At 36.6% G+C, this 20,551-nt stretch overlaps 1 protein-coding gene across 1 annotated transcript; it reads left to right on the forward strand.

Moving 5' to 3' along the window:
• Positions 1 to 268: 268 nt before the first annotated feature.
• Positions 269 to 18,919, forward strand: LOC129435372 (interferon-induced very large GTPase 1-like). The gene is made up of 5 exons (XM_073874842.1): positions 269 to 473; positions 3,950 to 3,988; positions 4,414 to 5,028; positions 10,791 to 12,391; positions 12,792 to 18,919. The coding sequence occupies exons 1-5, from the start codon at positions 458 to 460 to the stop codon at positions 17,424 to 17,426; spliced, it is 6,906 nt and encodes a 2,301-aa protein (XP_073730943.1). The 5' UTR covers positions 269 to 457; the 3' UTR covers positions 17,427 to 18,919.
• Positions 18,920 to 20,551: the final 1,632 nt, after the last annotated feature.

The raw sequence follows: 20,551 nt of genomic DNA on the forward strand, positions 1-20,551 counted from the left end.
CAAAATGATGAAAAATAAAGAGATTTTTACCGCATTCCTTGGATCTTGCTATTCCAACACAATCCGTGTGCGCGCGAGCAGCGGCGCGCATCTATGACAGGTGAATGACATCAGAGTACCGCGAGAGCAATTTGAAATCAGACTCATTCGTATGATTTCCCGAATTTTTCTCGCGGTACTTGGATGTCATTTGCGTGTCGGATTTTGCAGCGCTGCGGGAAGTTGAGCACATCTAAAAATTAGAGCCATGAACTCCAGTCACGCGCCTCATCTACTGTTTTATATGAAAATAAGGCTGAAAATAAAATATTCATCCTGAGAAATACAAGTTGTGGCCGCCCTAAATCCGAGTGTCTCTCGGAGAATGTGTGAGATTTGAGGGCCCTGTCTCAGGACACGCCCATCCCGAAAACTTTACTCTTTCGCTTTCACATCGAGTCAATGAGACAAAGATGAAATGGCGTCGAGTTCAGGTAAGAATAAAAATCAAATTCCAAACAAAAACAAGTTCATCTTCGCTTTTAAGGACATTTCACTGCATAAACGTTGATTTACTTGGTTTTACTTTTATTTACTTTGTACACGTTTAACATTTAACGTTTAACACGTTTAGCCCTCATTCCATTTTCCGAACCCCCCCACAAAAACTGTCATAGCCAAACTAAAATAGATACAGTTTATAAAGTCTTTGCACTAAAAGCATAAGTTTGGTCTCATTTGAAAGCAGACACTTGGAAGTTTATTAAGAGGTGAACATTAGTTACTTTCATAATGAAAAAAGTTGTTATAGAGAGCTTAAATTATTCTTTTTTATAAACTCCACCAAACATGTATGAAATATTGTTATGAAAATCTAAATGAAATTGGCCTTGGAGCAATCTAGAAATGCTCTGCAGTTAAAGCCACATGTCTGACCATGTTCTGTTTTAAATCTGAAGATGATACCTCTAAAACTCTGTATTTTATGAAATGTTTTTTAGACCCATGTCATGTAAATTTATTTATAGAAAACAGAAAAAATGCTAAGCTAATGTTTGTTTATTTATATCTCACAACATCCTTTCAGTTTATTGTCCTATTGCTCCGTGTTTTAAACAGACTCATTAAATAAGCATCCGGATGAGTCATTAACAACTTTTAATCCGGGATATGGCTGTCTAAATGTTTATTTTATTATTATAAACAATATAATAATTGCTCATAATTTCTATTTAGTGTTTTATTTCCTCCTTTTGTCTCAATTCACTTTCTTTTTATTAAAGTCCTTTCTTACAAAAAGAAAATTACCTTAAAGAAGCTTTACCAGTCAAAATTATTCCTAGAAACATATATCTCATATCTCCAGACAGCAGATGTTTACAGAACAGCTAGTACGTTAGCTTAGCATACCATCAAAACACTACAAATAAAAGCATTTATAATAAAACTCACATTATAACATCAAAAGTCGAGTGCTTAAACAATCATGCGTGATCTGATGTGGCTTTGGATCATAAAATAAGACCGAAAATAAACAATTTTATGTTATTTATGCTGTTAGCTTAGCATAGCATTATAATATACAGTACTGTTATGAAAATAACAGACATAGCGTTAAAAATACAGACAAACCATATATAATCTTAATCGTGTTTATTGTCTCCATGGTTTTAAAACATCAAAACATCTTTATTTACATGTTATTATAAAAACAGCGATCGCTCGTTGCAGGTCACTGTTCAAGTTCACGTCTGACTGACAGCTGCTGCTGAGCTGACTGACGTCTTATTCTTTCTATGAAAGTTTCATATGAGACTTTCAGACTTTAGCGCCCTCCGGCTTCACGTATGAATGAAACCAACTGAGTGTGAATGACTGCAGACTCCGAGAGACTCCAGCTTGCTCATATCGCCATGTTTTGAATAAAAATGGGTGAAATATTACCCCCACTGCAGAAATTTGAAGTAAACATATAAAATTGAAGTAATATTTCTCCAAATATGCATACTTTGAATTAAAAGCCCCGATAGATGTTATTTTATCGAGTGCTTTCATGACGATCACGGAGGAGTATTTTTTATCAATGAGTACGGCTGAGGGTTATATTTCAAATTAAAGGTATGTACCGTTTTTCATTTTCATAACGCCTGACAAAAATGAAGAAATTACTGTTACTAGGATTCTCAGATTAAAATATAGGTCAAAAACTAAATCTTAAATCAAAACACTTTTTAATGATGTATAGTTGTTTAATGTAAGTACATTTAAACTAACAGTAATTTAAATTATGTAAATAAATAGCTCTTCAGTACATCCACGTCCTCGCGCAGGTTATCAAGGTTATTTAACACTTGGCTTCTAGACCACACAGATCTCCTGCAGTCCTGCTGTTTGTTTATCACAACAAAATAAGTTATAAATAAAAAAAAATTTCAAGTATCATTTACATTTAAGCACTCGACAGAAACTTTTTTCCAAAGCAGCTCACAGTCCATTTAACTTGTTGCCCGCTAAGTATTGTTGAGCCTGGTCAGTATTTGGATGGGAGACCTCCTGGGAAAACCAGGTTGCTGCTGGAAGAGGTGTTAGTGAGACCAGCAGGGGGTACTCACCCTGTGGTCTGTGTGGGTCCTAGCACCCCAGTATATTGATGGGGACACTATACTGTCAAAAACCACCATCCTTTAGATGAGATATTAAACCGAGGTCCTCTCTCTCTGTGGTCATTAAAAATCCCAGGATGTCTTTTGAAAAAGAGTACGGGCTTGGGCTCTGGCATCCTGGCCAAATTTGTCCGTTGGCCTACTAATCATCCCCTGATATTAATTGGTGATATTACTCTGTCTTCTCTCCACTAAAAAGCTGGTGTGTGGTGGGCGTTCTGGCACAATGGCTGTCGTCGCATCATGGTGGTGGTTGAGAAGAATCCCCCCTTTAATGCGGTTTGAGTGCTGCAGAAAAGCTGCTATATAATGTAACAAATTATTACTATTATTATTATTATTATTAGTAGTAGTAGTATTAGTAGTAGTAGTAGTAGTAGTATTAGTAGTAGTAGTACATTTTATCCATCAACCCCACAACTAATATAATAATACAATGCTCTACACATTGAGCTACAAGAACAACAGCAGAAGTGAAACTAGTCCATGTGATAATCTTTTAAAGCACACATACGCATCTAAAATCCATAACGGGGACAGAGTAGCCTAAAAGCCTTTAGTTTTAATACCAAGGCCACACACCACAGAAAAGACCCTGATCATGAATCTTCTAACAAAAAATCCTGTATCTCAGTCATTTTCTAATCCACAACCCTAAAACATTTAGATCTTACAAGCACTGTTAAAAGTTTAAAAGCTGCATGACATAAAAGTAAACCCATTAAGTTAAGTGTGCTTTCTGTTTTGTATTGGTTTTACTAAACACTTACTGACTAAAATGCATGTTTGAGATGCCTTAATTTAAAAACACATTGTACTGATATAAAATATTGTTTTGTCTCAAGATGTACACCAGTTTTTTTTGTAAGGTATCAGTGGTGTTTATTAGATGCCATGGAGTATACAAACTTCTACTTAAAAAAATGGAGGCATAAATTAAGAGTATACCCACTTCTACTTAAAAAACATTTAAAAAATGGGGGCATAAATTAAGAGTATACCCACTTCTACTTAAAAAAAATTTTTAAAAATGGGGGCATAAATTAAGAGTATACCCACTTCTACTTAAAAAAAAATTTAAAAAATGGGGGCATAAATTAAGAGTATACCCACTTCTACAGGCACCAATACACCAATGTAAGGTATGCTTGTAAAAACTACTTCACCTAGTGTGCTAATATAAGTAATTTCTAGTCCTTGATTCATCTAAACCATGTCTGGGAAACCACCTGAAAGAAATGTTTTATGTTTGTTTGTTGTTATCATAAAATATTAAAAAACAGTTTTGTGTTTTGTTTTATATGCAGATACCATGCGGCATAGTCCACCTATTGATCGCCCTAACAGTAAGTCAATAAAATGCTTTGTTGTACCATATTTTTTTATAAAAATATTTATTTTATTTATTTACATTTTCAATTTCAACAAAAAACAAACAAACAAACAAAACAGGGCTCAGATGCAGTAATTGCCAGTTATTACAGTCACATTTGGTACAGCAGTAGAAGGAAAAGTTATTGATAGAAGAACACAATTAGTTGCTACAGTTTATAAAACTATTTATAAAGAAGGAAAAAAGATAAATTTTTAGTAATTGTCACTTACTTTAAATAGTTAGAATTGTCCTTTCTTGTTGATGTTTTTATATAAAATATATTCAGGTTTGTTACTTCTTATTTAGAGATTTATGAATAAAATGAATAGTTTCACTGATATGTACGTATGTAAATTATAACTTTTATATAGCAGTAAACAAATGTTTGTGTTTCAGTGAATGTTGTTCTGTGTGGAAGTGACAGCAGATTAAAATCTTCAGTATTAAACCTGATCCTGAATCAGAGTGAGAGAAGATCAGAGCCAGAAGATGAAGAGATGAGAAGCTCAGATTGTGTGAGGTTGAATGGTGAAGTGTGTGGACATCTGATGACTCTGGTGAAGCTTCCAGCTCTGTTTAACCCTCGACTCTCAGATGAAGAAATAATGCGTCAGGCTCTCAGCTGTGTGTCTCTCTGTGATCCTGGAGTTCATGTGTTTCTCTTCATTATTGATGATGGTCCACTGACTGATGAAGATAAAGCAGAAACAGAGAAGATTCAGAGAATATTCAGCTCAAGAATAAACAAATACACCATGATCCTCATAATCCAGGAATCAGAGAACAGAACAGCAGAACTAAATGAAGAAATGAAGTCTGTGGTTGAGAGTTTTGGAGGAAGACATGAGTTTCTCTGTATTAACACACAAGTGTTCATGTTGATGGAGAAACTGATGCAGATGATGGAAGAAAACAGCAGAAGTTTTTACTCCACAGAAACATTTTGGGATGCACAGCTGGAGAAACTTCTGAAACTTGAAGGGATGAAAAGGAAACAGATTCAGACACAAGGTGATTATCAGAAAATGTTTACATTATTCACAATAGATGACTGTACACTTTGCCTTATATTTGCCATAAAATGTATATGTATACACTAGGTAAAGCTGAAGTCTGTATAAAAACATTTATGATAAAGCAGTCACTTAGGTTGGGTCCGAGGGCACATTTACACCTGGTATTATGATGCGTTTTTGGTCACATAGATCACAAATGGACAAAACTATGGGTGCGTTCAGACCAAGGGTGTACTGCGGAGGATAAAATATTTGATTTTGAAATCTTTAACTCGCATACTTTTATTTTGAAAGCGCAACACAGCGTCTTGTCACCGGGCCGCCCCGCCCACTCAACGCCTAGTGGGGTCTGAAGCTGGCGACAGGTCGTCAGAGGTTAATGAAAAGACAACAGAAGCTCAGTTTAAGTGATTTCTTTCTCATGGGAAAGAAGAAAGGAATGTGAGTTGGTAATAATTTTGTACAGGAGGATAATTATATTTTCTGTCTAACATTAGACCATGGATTAAAGTTCTCCGTCGCATTAACCTCAATTGCAAAATACTTAAATTCACTTTTCATAAAGACGACTTGTATTCAAAGCCTGGAGTGGAGCCAAAGCAAGTGCATCTCTACTGTAAGCGTTCTGTAATCACTTCGCTCAGGATCCGCTCCGGGTTTTCTGACTGTGTTAAGCTGAGGTAAAACTTTAAGCATGGACATACTTTTAATGCAGGAAAGCTCATATCGGAGGTCAATAAAGGTGTAAAAGACAAATGGAGATTCATATGGCTTAGGGAAATGGTGAAGATTGGCAAGCCTTTTAGTTCGTGGGATAAAAAATCAAACAGCTAGCCGAGCCAGGTACGTGTCTTTGCAGTGTATGTCTAGGGCAGTATTTTGGGGGTAATTGATTTGTCCCGTACATGATCACTCGCGTCCCGGTTTTTGACTGATACGCTGATCTCACCAGTGACTGAAACAGGTTTGTTAAAGTTCATGTGGCGCCACGGAGGCAGATGACATCAAAATCCTGTGAGAGCGATTCAATAAAACATACAGAGGAGCCTGCTATCGAAATGCTATCGAAATGCTCTCACGGTACTTTGATGTCATCCGCCTGTCGGTTCCAGCACCACTGCACGAAGTCGAACCAGCAGCAATGCTGATCACAACACATGAGAATGATCACCTTCAATCACAGACCACCTCAAAGTGTACATTAAAGGGGATGATATAATACGATTTCATATTTTCTTTTTTAAAAGTGGGTTATTTAGCCTTTTCGCCTCAATCTAATATCAGGGCTCGAAATTGCGACCATTTAATCTGTGCGACCTTAAAATATATTTGGGAGCATTTGTGCGACTGCCCATTTTGTTGTGTAGCGAGTTGTGATCCTGCGTGCTGGCGCTGTCCCAGGTTCAGTGTTCTCTCCAACGATACATAACCAATCAAATTTCACCATTAAGTTCTTGCGTTTAATGAAGACCGCAGATTGGCTAATATGAGCGTCAGTCATTCCTTGTTGCCGTGAAGCACGGAAATGTGCTTTCGGGAGTGACAACCGTATTTACTTACAGGTGTGAGTCTGGAAGTGTCCTGTTCACACAGCAAATTAAAGACACAAATAGAACACTGCCTGTATGAACGAGCAACCGACCTCAAACCCGTATTCTAGTTACACGCGGCGCCTGTAACCATAGTGACGGACGAAAATATTTTAAAAAGTATTATTTATATTTTTATGTAACGCTTACCATTGTGCAGAAATAATAAACAAGGGTGGTCCCTAATTAGAGTTTTTCCAAAATGAATGAATATAAAATCAGTTTCAGCAACTGCACGTTTTACCAATGCAGATATATCCAATACAAAAGTAATCATAATGACTTGTGAAGCAAATCGATCCGTTTTGAACTTTATTTAAAGCATTAACACAGCCAAATAGGAAGTGCGCTTACGCTCCTGCTCTGTAGGTGGCGCAAAGAGTATGGTTTACCAACCGCAGGCAAAACCAGCCTCTTAGCGCCACCTAGAGAGCGGGAGTGTAAAAAAGTGCACTTTATATGTTGACACAGTTCTGTATGGACGCTAATAATGTTGTAAATAACGTTCAATATTCTGCAAAATCCGACCGATTTGCTTCACAAGCAGCAAAAAATGTCACCAGGAGTCATGGAGATTACTTTTGTATTGGATACATCTGCTTTTTGACTTCTCAAAGTGACGCATCTTTTGCCTTGGATTATATGAATCACAGATGGGTTTTTTATTAAAATATCTTCTTTATTGCTTCACTGAAGATAAAAGGTGAGTAAATAAACAGCTAATTTGTATATCCCTTTTATTATACACTTAACATTATATTAAAGGTATAGCGAAAGATTTCCGTTTTCCGGGTGGATCATCAAGACTATTGGTCATCCCAGATGTCAATCATTCTGATTATATGTTGACGTATAACCGTCGTACGTGCTCGCCTCTAGGTTCGCTTGCTGCACATGCGCACTTTCACGTGTATGTGTGTTGTGCTACGGTTTCAACCATTCATTGAAGCTCGCATTCTCGCTGTGTTTTTTTTCAAAATGGCTGAGGGTCGCAAGAAAAAAAAGTGTCTACGAATTGTATGACAAGAAGAGAAAGGACTATAAAGAAAGAAACAAGACCAAAATGTTTATGGGAGACTATTACATGGCGTGAGCTAAAAGGACAGGTTGGGCTTCCCACGCGAAGTTTCTACTGGAAAGGTACATTTTGTCATGCTATTTGGAGAAATCCATTTAAAATCACTGCTAGTAAAAGTTAATGTAAGCTATGATTAGCGATGCTAGCCCTGGCACAAGTCACGAACGGCACAGACACGGTAAACATGCCGACAGAAACTTGAAAACAGAGCGAAGAGAAGAACTGAGCTCCTGCATGCTCTCTCTCTCTCTCTGTCTCGTGCACGCGTTTAACAGCGTTCCCTCTCGGGAGTGTTGCGTGTGCATTTTTTAAAAAATATCGAGGGGCGGTTCTTTTAAATAATTCGGGAAAATCTTCCGCTATACCTTTTAATCGTCCACTTTTAAGGTTTAAACTTTATATTTCACTTACTGGGTTGCACGCAATTTTATGTGTAATGTAATATGTTCTGTGGTGTCTATGAAGGTAATATAATATCACATTAACCTTATGGAGCAATTCTGCTGCGTAGTTTGCAGTCATTTCATGCACTGTAACATTATCTTAACACAATAAAGAGCAACGAATGACGTGACAGACAACTGGTTGTCCAGTGCGATTCCGTTCACACCGCACAGCTTGTCTGTAAATACGGTTGTGAAACCCGAAAAGTTATGGGTGTGAGGTCGGTTATAGAATGCGGTTGTCAAACCCGTAAATAACTGAACTGCGTGTGAACGGAACCGTCTTAAGGACTCAAATACGGGTTTGACAACCGTATTATGGTACCATGTGAACGCAGCCTAAATACAGATGTTAAATGGGGTGTAAGTCATTTTAAGCCTGTCCACTTTCGAGCACATTCAGAGGCAGTCGAAAACACATTTTACCGGATTGCTAGTGAAGACACTCCTGTGGTGCGGTCTTTATAAGCTATCATTGGTAAAAAGTGATTGCGAGCATGTAAATGTTTTGCAACCTTTTTTCAACAACTGCTCTGAAATATCAGAGAAAGCTATTATATATTCATGTTCAAAGCGCTGTGCAGCATGTTTACTAACAGCACAAGCAGTGGTACTCTGACATTAGTTATAATATTGGTGTGCGTCAACTTTAACTCGTCTTTTCTCAGATAATTGCATTTTTGTAAAGGACTTTTGTTAGAGATTAGATTCAGAGTGATGATCAAAACATACACAGTTTGTAATGGTTTTTTGATGCTTTAGTGTTTTATAAGTTAGGTAAGAGCGCCACCTGCCAGATAATAGCGGAAATATGGATTGCCATAAAAACTTGTCATTGGCAGTGAAGTGTTTCTCTTAATTGACAAGATAACTTGTCAATGACGAGGAAAGAGTTAAAGATACAATTTGTAGTATTCGCCCGCTAGAGGGCACATGATCAAAACAATAACAATAATGACGTAGATTAATGATGCTCTGAAGAAGCGTGGAATGATGGGATTTGTTGTCTTTAACTCAACCGTTGATGGCCACCAATCAGACGGTAACGAGAAATCATGTTAATGGATGGAGGTTATCAAATTTTATAAATGTTACGTTTGATAACATCGTTTTATTTTATTATGTAACTAAATTGTTAGTCATATATTGTTACAGTATTAGTCCAATTCGATGGTGTGTTAACACAGCACAGAATTAAGTGTTCCATAAACAAGCGAGTATCCCGACAGACACATACTTCCGCAATTGTCGACGACACTGTTGTCATGTGGTTTCTACATCAGTAAAGGCGGTAACAAAGGGTAACGTGGATATTAACGTTATTGACAGGCGTAATGTCAATTTTCTCATGATTTACAAGTAGTTGAAAACATTGGAGATATTGTTAGTAATCAGCTGGACAAAATACACTCACCTAAAGGATTATTAGGAACACCATACTAATACTGTGTTTGACCCCCTTTTGCCTTCAGAACTGCCTTAATTTTACGTGGCTTTGATTTAACAAGGTGCTGAAAGCATTCTTTAGAAATGTTAGGCCATATTGATAGGATAGCATCTTGCAGTTGATGGAGATTTGTGGGATGCACATCCAGAGCATGAAGCTCCCGTTCCACCACATCCCAAAGATGCTCTATTGATTGAGATCTGATGACTGTGGGGGCCATTTTAGTACAGTGAACGCATTGTCATGTTCAAGAAACCAATTTGAAATGATTCAAGCTTTGTGACATGGTGCATTATCCTGCTGGAAGTAGCCATCAGAGGATGGGTACATGGTGGTCATAAAGGGATGGACATGGTCAGAAACAATGCTCAGGTAGGCCGTGGCATTTAAACGATGTCCAGTTGGCACTTAGAAAACATCCTCCACACCATTACACCACCACCACCAGCCTGCACAGTGGTAACAAGGCATGATGGATCCATGTTCTCATTCTGTTTACACCAAATTCTGACTCAACAGAATCTGAATGTCTCAACAGAAGTAGAGACTCATCAGACCAGGCAACATTTTTCCAGTCTTCAACTGTCTAATTTTGGTGAGCTCATGCAAATTGTAGCCTCTTTTTCCTATTTGTAATAGAAATGAGTGGTACCCGGTGGGGACTTCTGCTGTTGTAGCTCATCCGCCTCAAGGTTGTGCGTGTTGTGGCTTCACAAATGCTTTGCTGCATACCTTGGTTGTAACGAGTTGTTATTTCAGTCGGAGTTGCTCTTCTATCAGCTTGAATCAGTCGGTCAGTGGGAGTTGGCCATTTTAAGGACTGACTCACTCAATTGCAGAATCCTTCCACTGCACTGGAACATTTGTTCCCTAAAACTTACCATACATCCTATAGTTCAGACATGACTATAGATGTATAAACTTCAAATCTGCAGTCGATTAGTAAAAATAACACCTATTACAAACGTTGCTCAGACTTTTTCGTAGATGGAAACAAACACAGCTGCAAATGTGAACAGAACAAACCCTTTTAATATCAGGCTTTGTCTGCAGAGAAATTTTCATATAGGCATGTATCACCGAAATAGAATGTGATGTTTTCATGTAATTCTATGTAATTTTTGTATTATACAATCAAAAATCAAGTTTGTTGTCTTGTATTGTTAAACTTTATATCTAATGCGATTTTGTTTTCTGCAGATGTTAGAGATGGTTCAGATGATGTGAGGATTGTCCTGCTGGGAAAAACTGGAGTTGGGAAAAGTACAACAGGAAACACAATCTTAGGGAGAAATGCATTTATAGCATATGTATCTCACGAGTCCATTACTAAAGAGTGTCAGAGAGAAACAGCTGAAGTTAACAGCAGAAGCATCACTGTGATTGATACTCCAGAACTGTTTGATACTGAACATGAAGAGATTCAGAGAGAAATGACCAACTGTATCTCAATGATACTGCCAGGACCTCATGTGTTTATTATTGTACTGAGTTTAGCTCAACGATTCACAAAAGAAGAAGCAGACTCAGTGAAGATCATTCAAGAATCATTTGGTGAAAACTTTTTAATGTACACCATGATACTCTTCACCAGAGGAGATCATTTGAAGAATAAAACTATTGAACAGTTTTTAGGAAAGCCTGGATCTCCTTTAATGAATCTAATTGAACAGTGTGGAAACAGATATCATGTGTTTGATAATACTGAGACTGAAGATCACACACAAGTTTCTGCTTTACTGGAGAAAATAGACGACATGGTGAAAGCAAATGGAGGGAGTTATTACTCATCTAAAATATTCAGAGAGATGGAGCGAAAAAAACATGAGAAAGAAATAAAGATGCTGATGGAGAGAATTGAACAACTGAGTGAAGAGAAAGAAGAGGAGATAAAGACAATGAAGAAGATGATGGAGGAAGAAAGACACAATCATGAGAAAGAGAGGAAGAAAAGAAAAGAGGAATCTATAGAGATAGAAGAAAGATATAAAAGAGAAATGATAGAGCAAAAAAAACAGATGAAAAATGAGATGAAAAGAGAACGAGAGACATTAAAAAATGAAATAAAGGAAACAAACAAAGAAAATAAAGATCTCCAGAACAAATATATGACACAAATAGACAAACTAATGAATACAATAGAGAATGAACGACAGAATCATGAGACAGAGAGAAAGAGAAGAGAAGATGAGTTTAGAAAGACAGAAGAAAGATATAAAAGAGAAATGATGGAACAAAGGCGAGAGACGCGAGAAGAGATGAGAAGAGAACGAGAGACATCAAAAATTGAAATTGAGGAAATAAAAAAAGAAAACAAAGATCTCCAGATAACATTTAAAAAAGAAAAAGAGAAAACAGATAGAGAAAGAGAAGATCTTGTGTTTAAACATGATACAATAATGAAGATGATGGAGGAAGAAAGACAGAAACATGAGGTTGAGAAGAAAAACAGAGACGAACAATACAGAGAAAAGATGAAAGAAATCGAGATGACAAAAACCCAAGAACAAGAGCAACTTAAGAGAAAACTTGAGGAAACACAGAAACAGATGCAAGATGATGAAAGAAAGAGGGAGGAAGAGAAACAAAACTGGAGTGCAAATCAGAAGATGCTTCAAGAAAAAATCCAGAATGAGAAACATCTGAGAGAAAAAGAAAGTAAAATTCATGAAGATAAAATTCAGCTGATTGAAAAACAGTCTCAAGATGAACTCATGAGAGTAAAATCAGAGTATGAAGAAGACAGAAGAAGAGAAATAGAAAGAATTAAAATCTGCTCTCAAACAGACTCGTATCATCTGGTAAGTCATCAATAAAAATCATCACATGAGTCAGATTTATACTGCAGATTCTGATATATTCTGTGTTTTAGTGATGTCTCTATTATTAACTGTGAATGACCTGCTGTTTAAACAACACACTGTATTCTTTCACTGTTCATCTGTGTATATTATTTATGCCTTCATTTATCTTTCTGATTCCTCAGTTTCTCTCCAATGGTGACATTTCAATTTAAACAGCAAAATATATTTAATCAAATCAATTGTTTATAATCTAGTTTTATCTCAATATTTCACATATACATAATCGTTTATAGAAATGTTTATTTCTAATTTTATTGTGTATTTGAATATTTAGTGCCAACACAAAACAGCTGTTTAATATATTGTTTAATATTTATATTAATGTATCTATTTACAGATAATTGAACCAAAGATCAGCAAACATCTAGAAAAACTCTTCAGTAGATTAGATTTAACAAACAGACATCAAGATGAACTGAGAACCGAAGATTTTCTTAAAATCACAAAGTCTTCACTTCAGTCTCTGGAGCCACAGAAAGAAACTGAACTTGTGAACTCATTCCTACAAAAACTGTTTAACATGAACTACAGAGCAAGAGAAACTCACATAAAACACAGAGAAGATCAACAAACACCTGCAAACTACAACCCTGAAGTTGACTTTGATATTCATGTGATGGATGTTCAGATGGCTGTGTTTCATTGTGCTGATAGTTTCCTAAAGCAGCTGATGGTCACTAAACTCTCACAGTGTCAGTTTGCTCTTCCTCTGCTTGTTCCTCATCCATTCACACAACAGATTGAGTTTCCTCTCTGGACATTCAGACAAATCAACAAGAGCTGGAAGATGAGAAATAATCACAATGAGATCATCAGTAAAGTCCAGCCTGTGTACAAAGCAGAAACTCCAATGGTGTCGTTCTTCAGGTTTGGCTCTTTGTCTTCATCAAAGTCTCAGCTGATAAACAGTTTGATCAATGAGAAACACAACACGTTCTTCCACAGAAACTGCTCAGGAAGCAGCAGAACCAGACTACTGATGGATGGAGTGGTGGAGATCGCCTGGTACTGTCCATCTGGAAAAAACACTGATCAATTTACTGACTGTGTTGCCTTCTGTAATCTTCATGGTGATGCAGGAGACAATGAGAAACAATATGAGATTTTAACCAGTATGTCTTCAGTCAATGTCCTCTTCTTATCTGATTTTGGACAGAAGAACCAGTATAAGGGTTTGGTGAAGTCACTCTTCAGATCTCCTCAACCTCTTATTTGTCTGCTTACAGACAATGATTGTAATAAAACTAAACTGAGGGATGGAAAAGTCATCTTTGGTCTTTTGAACAAAAATCAATCTGATCTATATAATGAGATAAGAGAGACTATCAAATTGAGTTTGAAAGATCACATAAAGATCTTTAAACTGGAAGATGTGGCCAAACACACAGGAATTCAAGTAGATGAGAATAATGAAGTGTGTCAAAGAGGAAAACAGGCGGCACTTCAGATGATGAGATCACTGGATGATGAAGATCCATCAACAGTTAAAGAAACAAATCTGCCCCGTCAGGGAAAACTGTGGCACGACTGGTGTAAAATAAACAAAGAGCTTCGTCATCTAGGAGGAGAAAATCTAGAAGAAGATAAAAGCACCAAACTGAAACTCATGAAAGAAATAAGAGAAAAACAAGTGGCACAAGGATCAACTGAGTTTATGAGGATGTTTTTTGAAGCACTGCGATCACTGATAACCAATGAGAAAAAGTATTTTCTGACATGGATGATAAATCTGTTGGATGACTTCACTTCTAAAAAGCTTTGTGAACTTCATAAGGAATATGATCTGAAATGGAATAAAGTTTCTGCTTTGAAACAAATGCCAGATAAACAAGACCAATTGCAGATTAAACAAACAGAGCTTGAGGAAATATCTGAACAAATCAACAAAACAACCTTTGGTTTGGAGGACATTGTGAGAGAGGTTGGTCAGATCTATGAATCATGGTCATCTGTAAAGAATGAGAGTCTTGGTTTCTCTTCTCTCCCAAGTCTTGCAGCAGAGATGATGATCTCTGGATTTCCACTGGAGCTGATGGATGGAGATGCTGCTCATGTTCCTCTCATCTGGATTAAAGCTGTTTTAGATCAACTCATCCAGAATCTGGGAGATCAGAGAGTTTTTGTGCTGTCAGTTTTAGGGATTCAGAGCTCTGGTAAATCCACTTTACTCAATGCTATGTTTGGTCTTCAGCTTTCTGTCAGTGCTGGTCAATGCACCAGAGGAGCTTTCATGCAGCTGATCAGAGTATCAGAGGAGATGAAACAACAGCTGAAGTTTGATTATATTCTGGTTGTTGATACTGAGGGTCTTCGTGCACCAGAACTGGATGGAAGATCAACAAGAAATCATGATAATGAATTGGCCACATTTGTTGTTGGTCTTGGAAATCTGACATTGATCAACATCTTTGGAGAAAACCCATCTGAGATGCAGGAAATTCTCCAGATTGTTGTCCAGGCCTTCATGAGAATGAAGAATGTGAGACTGAATCCCAGCTGTATGTTTGTACATCAGAACGTTTCAGATTTAACAGCTGGAGAAAAAAACATGGAGGGAAGAAGACGACTGCAGGAGACACTGGATGAGATGACAAAACTCGCTGCTAAAGAAGAAGTCTGTGATGCAGAATATTTCAGTGATGTCATTGCATTTGATGTACAGAAAGATGTGAAATATTTTCCTCAGCTGTGGGAGGGAAGCCCACCAATGGCGCCACCAAACCCAAACTACTGTGAGAATGTTCTGGATCTGAAAGAATCTATTTTAAAACATGCTTCAGAATCAAATGGTATAATGTTGACACACATAAGAGGACGTATTGAAGATCTCTGGGAGGCTTTGCTGAATGAACAGTTTGTGTTCAGCTTCAGAAATACTTTGGAAATCACAACTTACAGGAAAATAGAGACAGAATACAGCAAGTGGAGCTGGAGCCTTCGAAGTGCAATGCTGGACATTGAAAACAAACTACACAACAGAATAGAAAATGAAGCAGTTCATGAAGTTGAGGATTCTGATCTTCAAAGAGAACTTCATGAAAAAAGTGAAGAAGTGAAAAAGTCAATGTCAGATTTCTTTGAGAAAGACAGAGATGCAGGAATACTGAATCAGTGGAAAGCTTCATTTGAAATAAAAATCAAAGAGCTTCAGGAAAACATTGTGAGGGAGACAAAGAAGAAATTAAATCAGGTTCTTCAGCACCGAGAGATTAAGAAAAAGATTGATGCTCAGAGGACACAACATGAAAACAGTCAGTTTGAAAAGAGCAAAGAACTTGCCATGAAACTAAAAGACAAAGCAAATGATGAAAATATCATGAAAAAAGAGTTTGATTCCTTTTGGAAAGAGCAGATGGATGAGATCATCAGAAACACTCCTCCAGTTACGAATATCAACATATTAAAGGATGTGACAGATCTCCTCAGAAACACATATGAAAGTCTCCCTGTAGACTATAAGAAAATCAGCAGTGAGTACATTGATATGCTCTCTGTGCCAAGCTATTCAGATTATGTACAGTTAAAGAGATCCAGTGTAGCTATTGGAACTTTAAGAAATGTCTACAAAGGAGCTAAAGAGAGACTTGGCTTTGTTTTATCTCCAGAGGATGAAGTTCAGATAAGAAGCTTAATCAATGAAGTTGCCAATCACACAGACAAAATTATTCAGTCATATAACATTGCAAAGATGGGCTACAACATCAGCTGCATTCAACAACTCATGGATTACATAAAGACAAAAATAACAGATCATGAAAAAGAGCCAAAAGTGAAATATGTGTTCAAGAGAGAATTCTTCAGGGATTTGGTAGTTTGCATTTTTCACAGAGCAAACAAGACATTGACTGATCAACACAGATTATTCAGAGAAGCAAATGATCCTGTTCTGTATTTTAACATGAAAAGAGAAGAGTACTACAGGATTTTCCAGAAATACTGTCAAGGAGCAACATCAGCTGCCATTACTGCTGAATTTATTTGTAATAAACTTAAAGAGACAATTGAGCAGAATGTCTACAAGAAAACTGCCAGAGATTTAGCAGATGAAATGAAGACAAACTGTGAATCACTGAATGGAAACAGATCAAATCTGGAGAAACACATCCTGAAGACACTGGCAAATAAAGAGGATTTTAAAGCATACATGAACTACATTCAGAATCCCAGAGATCACTTTAAAAGTTTCATCAGAGGTGAAGTCAGTCAGTACATCACTGAAAGATTTAATGATAGTGTTCAACCTAAGATGAAAAATAACATTACACAACTGCAGAAGAAGATCATAAATGCAGCTCAAGAGTCCACCAAACACATTCAAGAGATCAATGGAGATCTTCATTCATGGTTGACTCATTTCACACATCTGCTGTCTGATGTTCTGGTTTTCTCTGTAAGTGACCTCACTGGAGTGAATTTTACTGATGTTGATATCATCATCTTAAAAGATGTGATAATGAAAGAGATTCCTGCTGTAATATCTGATATCGGGAGTAGATTCACTAAAGAAACATTTTTATTGAAGCTGGGCAACACAGACAGACCAGATGAGATTCTGATTGATAATTTCTGTCACTGCTGTTGGGTTCAATGTCCTTTCTGTGCTGCCATCTGCACCAACACCATAGAAAACCATGATGGAGATCACAGTGTCCCTTTTCATCGTAATATTGGACTGAATGGGTGGTATTACAGAGACACAACAAACCTGTCTATCAACATCTGTACATCAGCAGTAGCCAGTGATCGATCATTTTATGGAGACTCAGATGTTAAGTGCCTGTGGAAGGAATACAGAAAAGGAGGTCCTAAATATGCTCAGTGGAGCATCACCCCTGATCTCTCTGAGCTGCCGTACTGGAAATGGTTTGTGTGCAAATTTCAGAAGAATGTAGAAGAGTACAACAAGAATACCTATGAGGGGAGAAAATACTCTAAAGAGGAAGCTATTGAGAGTTTGGATAAATACATTTAATGAAACACACAAAAGACTTAAGGATATTGATTTGAAATAAGTTCATGTGAAATGTACAAAATTATTAAATATAGCCACAAAACAATTAGTATAGAAGCAGTTCACAGAACAGATCGAAAGGTGCAAAGATAAGATGTAGGCTACAGTAAAAGGATGTTAAATGAATATTTCAGAGTTTAAAGTGCCTCATGTGGTCGTTCTTTATTTTCAAAACAGTAATGAATTCATATGAAGAGAACAATGATAAGCAATAATGTTATATATAGTAAATTGTGCCTAAAGAGTAGGGATAAAAAATGAAAAGTATTGTTTTCCCTATTGCAGCAATAAATTAAGGGAAGGATACAGAGTTATAGTTGTAAATGAAGGTTTAGTATTACTGTAGTTTGTCAATCCCAATACAAGGAAAAATCTACAGTACAGAAACAACCAACTGCTCATTTCAATGCTCAGTTTATCTGGCATCAGGCTCCAGTTTCTCATCTGTTTTCAGTGGACTACTACTCTGTTCATATGACCTCCTCAACATCCTTCTGTTCTAAATTTAGTAGCAGGGGCGTGGGATGGCACCGGCCCCAGGGCTGTTTCTAGGCATAGGCAAACTAGGTGGTCGCCTAGGGCGCTACCAGCTGTAGGGGTGCCAAAGAGCACATATACATTTTGACTGCTGCCTCACTGACTTAAGTGAAAAATGAGTACTGCAATTAAATTAAAGATAAACTTTGAATGTCGTGTGTTTAACACAGAATATACAGCAAAATGTTTTAGCAGCATCAGACAGAAGTGGTATGTGTAATTTGCCAAAATGTATTGTTTTTTAAGACCACAACCAGCTTTTCTCTGTTTTTGCCATATTTTTTATGATAATTGATATGTAATAATTATCAAGCAATATACTTGTGATGATTTACCCTTAAGAAAATTAAGCATGATTAAACTACTGTGTAGTAAACATAGTTTTATTTGTAGTAACCACAAATTTACTATGATCTCACAATAATAACAATGGTATTTTTTTGTAGTAAAACTACAGTAATATAAATGGTAATTAATCTGCTAAATCATGGTTACTACCAAAATAAAGCCATGGTTAATTTTCCTTATGATGTAAATATGTCTCACAACGAGAGTTGCGTCCTACTATGCTAAATATATTACTTTGATTGTTATGTTTACTTTAGAACTGTAAATATGATATGCATAAGAGGAGTAGTAGTTTTTTTTTTCAAAATATGAAACTGTGTTTTTAAAAGCAGGGTAAAGAAGAAATGTTCATGTCTAACTTTAGTAAAGTATTACGGGAGTGTTGATTTGTAATAAATAAAGCTAAATGTGTCTTGGCTCTTCGAATCTATTTCAAAAGCCTACCTCAGTGGTTCTCAAACTGGGGGCCACGAGATGGTGCCAGGGGGGGCCCAGTTTTATGACATTTTATAAAATACATTAATTTATCATGAATTCTGTGTAATTAAACCTAAAAAAATAAGGCACTAATGTTTTTTATTAAAATGCACCATTCATAAGGGGGAATGCACGCTGAAAAAGTTTGAGAAGCACTGGCCTACCTGATGTGGCCCTTGAGTCAAAAATATTTGCCTGCCCCTGGTCCAACGGATAGCCCAACCTGGGCATGACCACCCTATAATGTGAATGCTGCCTAATAAACCATTGGATCACAGGGCTATCAGTTACTGCCTGATCATTAATTACATGTAAAGTTTGAAATTTCATTGCTCAACGCCACCATTAGTTCAAAGGGAAATTAAAAAATTGGTTCAGTAAAAAGCACACACAATTATTTTTCTCTTGTAAAACTTTACTAGACAATGAAAAAATTTTTTTTCACCTGTTTTGTTGAATTTAATGCATTTGAGAATTGAGTGTTAGATGATCCCATGAATTGTGTTCTTATTGCATGTACAATTGTATGATCTTGTTTGGAGGGGATACTAATAGGGGTTTCGCCTATTGTCAATATGTCTAGAAACGGCCCTGGCAGCCCTGCTAAAAAAACAATAGACACCATCACAGAAATTCTGTTGGTTTTAATGGGAATTTTATTGAATGTATTGGAAACTATAATGGTCTCTGTTGGTCTCTACTGGTATGTGTTGGGTTCTATTGGTGGGGCCATTAAATCCTAATGGAATATGTTCCAAAACACACTACAAAAAGGAATTTTGTAGTGGTTTTAATGGTGAAAGCTAATGGCTCCTGTTGGTGTTTTAATGGAGACCATTAGGAATTTCTGTAATGGTTTTATTGTTTTTTTTTCAGCACGGAGGCCCCCTAAAAATATGTTTTGCCCCCCCCCCCAAACAGCACAGACTGATCAGAGGAGTAGCATATCTCTGCGTGCCGTGCTTGAACACGCCTACTCACTAGCCGTTTCTCAATCTGAAGGCTGCAGCCTCTGGAGGTCACATTTCTAGGCTGCATAGTCTTATTTCAGACTATTAACAATTATTAAGTTGACTATTATTCTTAGTTAATCGTAAATTGTTGTAATATGCTTATAACTTACGAATGTAATGTTTAGTTAACTTAAATAAACCAGGCTTGATGACGTATATGAGGCTATCATGCACTGTAAGCCCATACAGGTTGATTGAACCTAAAAAATTTATGGAAACTCGTTGCCCTAAAAAAGTTGATTTTGCCTGGTTGAAATAACAATTAATTTTAAGTTTAATGTACTTAATGTTTTAATTTCTTCCAATGCACTCTTAACCCAGATTAGATGACATTACTAGAAATGTGTAAGGAAACCTGTTGCATATAACTTTAGTTTTTATCACTTTATATTACTTTTGATGTTATAAATGGTATTATAACAAAAATTAATGACTGACTTTAAGTCAATCATTGAATAAACGTGATTCTCCACAGAAACACAAAAAAAAGTGTTTTGACATACATTGCAAGTACAGTGGAGAGAAATACAATAAAATGTTTTGAACAGGGTTCATGTACGGAAACAGTGATCACCTGAACGGTGACTTCACAAATTTATCATTTACAACAAAACAACATCAATAATATAAGAGCTTGAACCTATATGACATTTTATTAACAAATATTTGAATAGAGAAAGTTCTTATCAGTTTTTAATTTGTGAAAAAGCA

Source organism: Misgurnus anguillicaudatus, chromosome 13 (assembly GCF_027580225.2).
Source record: "Misgurnus anguillicaudatus chromosome 13, ASM2758022v2, whole genome shotgun sequence".
In the NCBI taxonomy this organism is placed as follows: domain Eukaryota; kingdom Metazoa; phylum Chordata; class Actinopteri; order Cypriniformes; family Cobitidae; genus Misgurnus; species Misgurnus anguillicaudatus.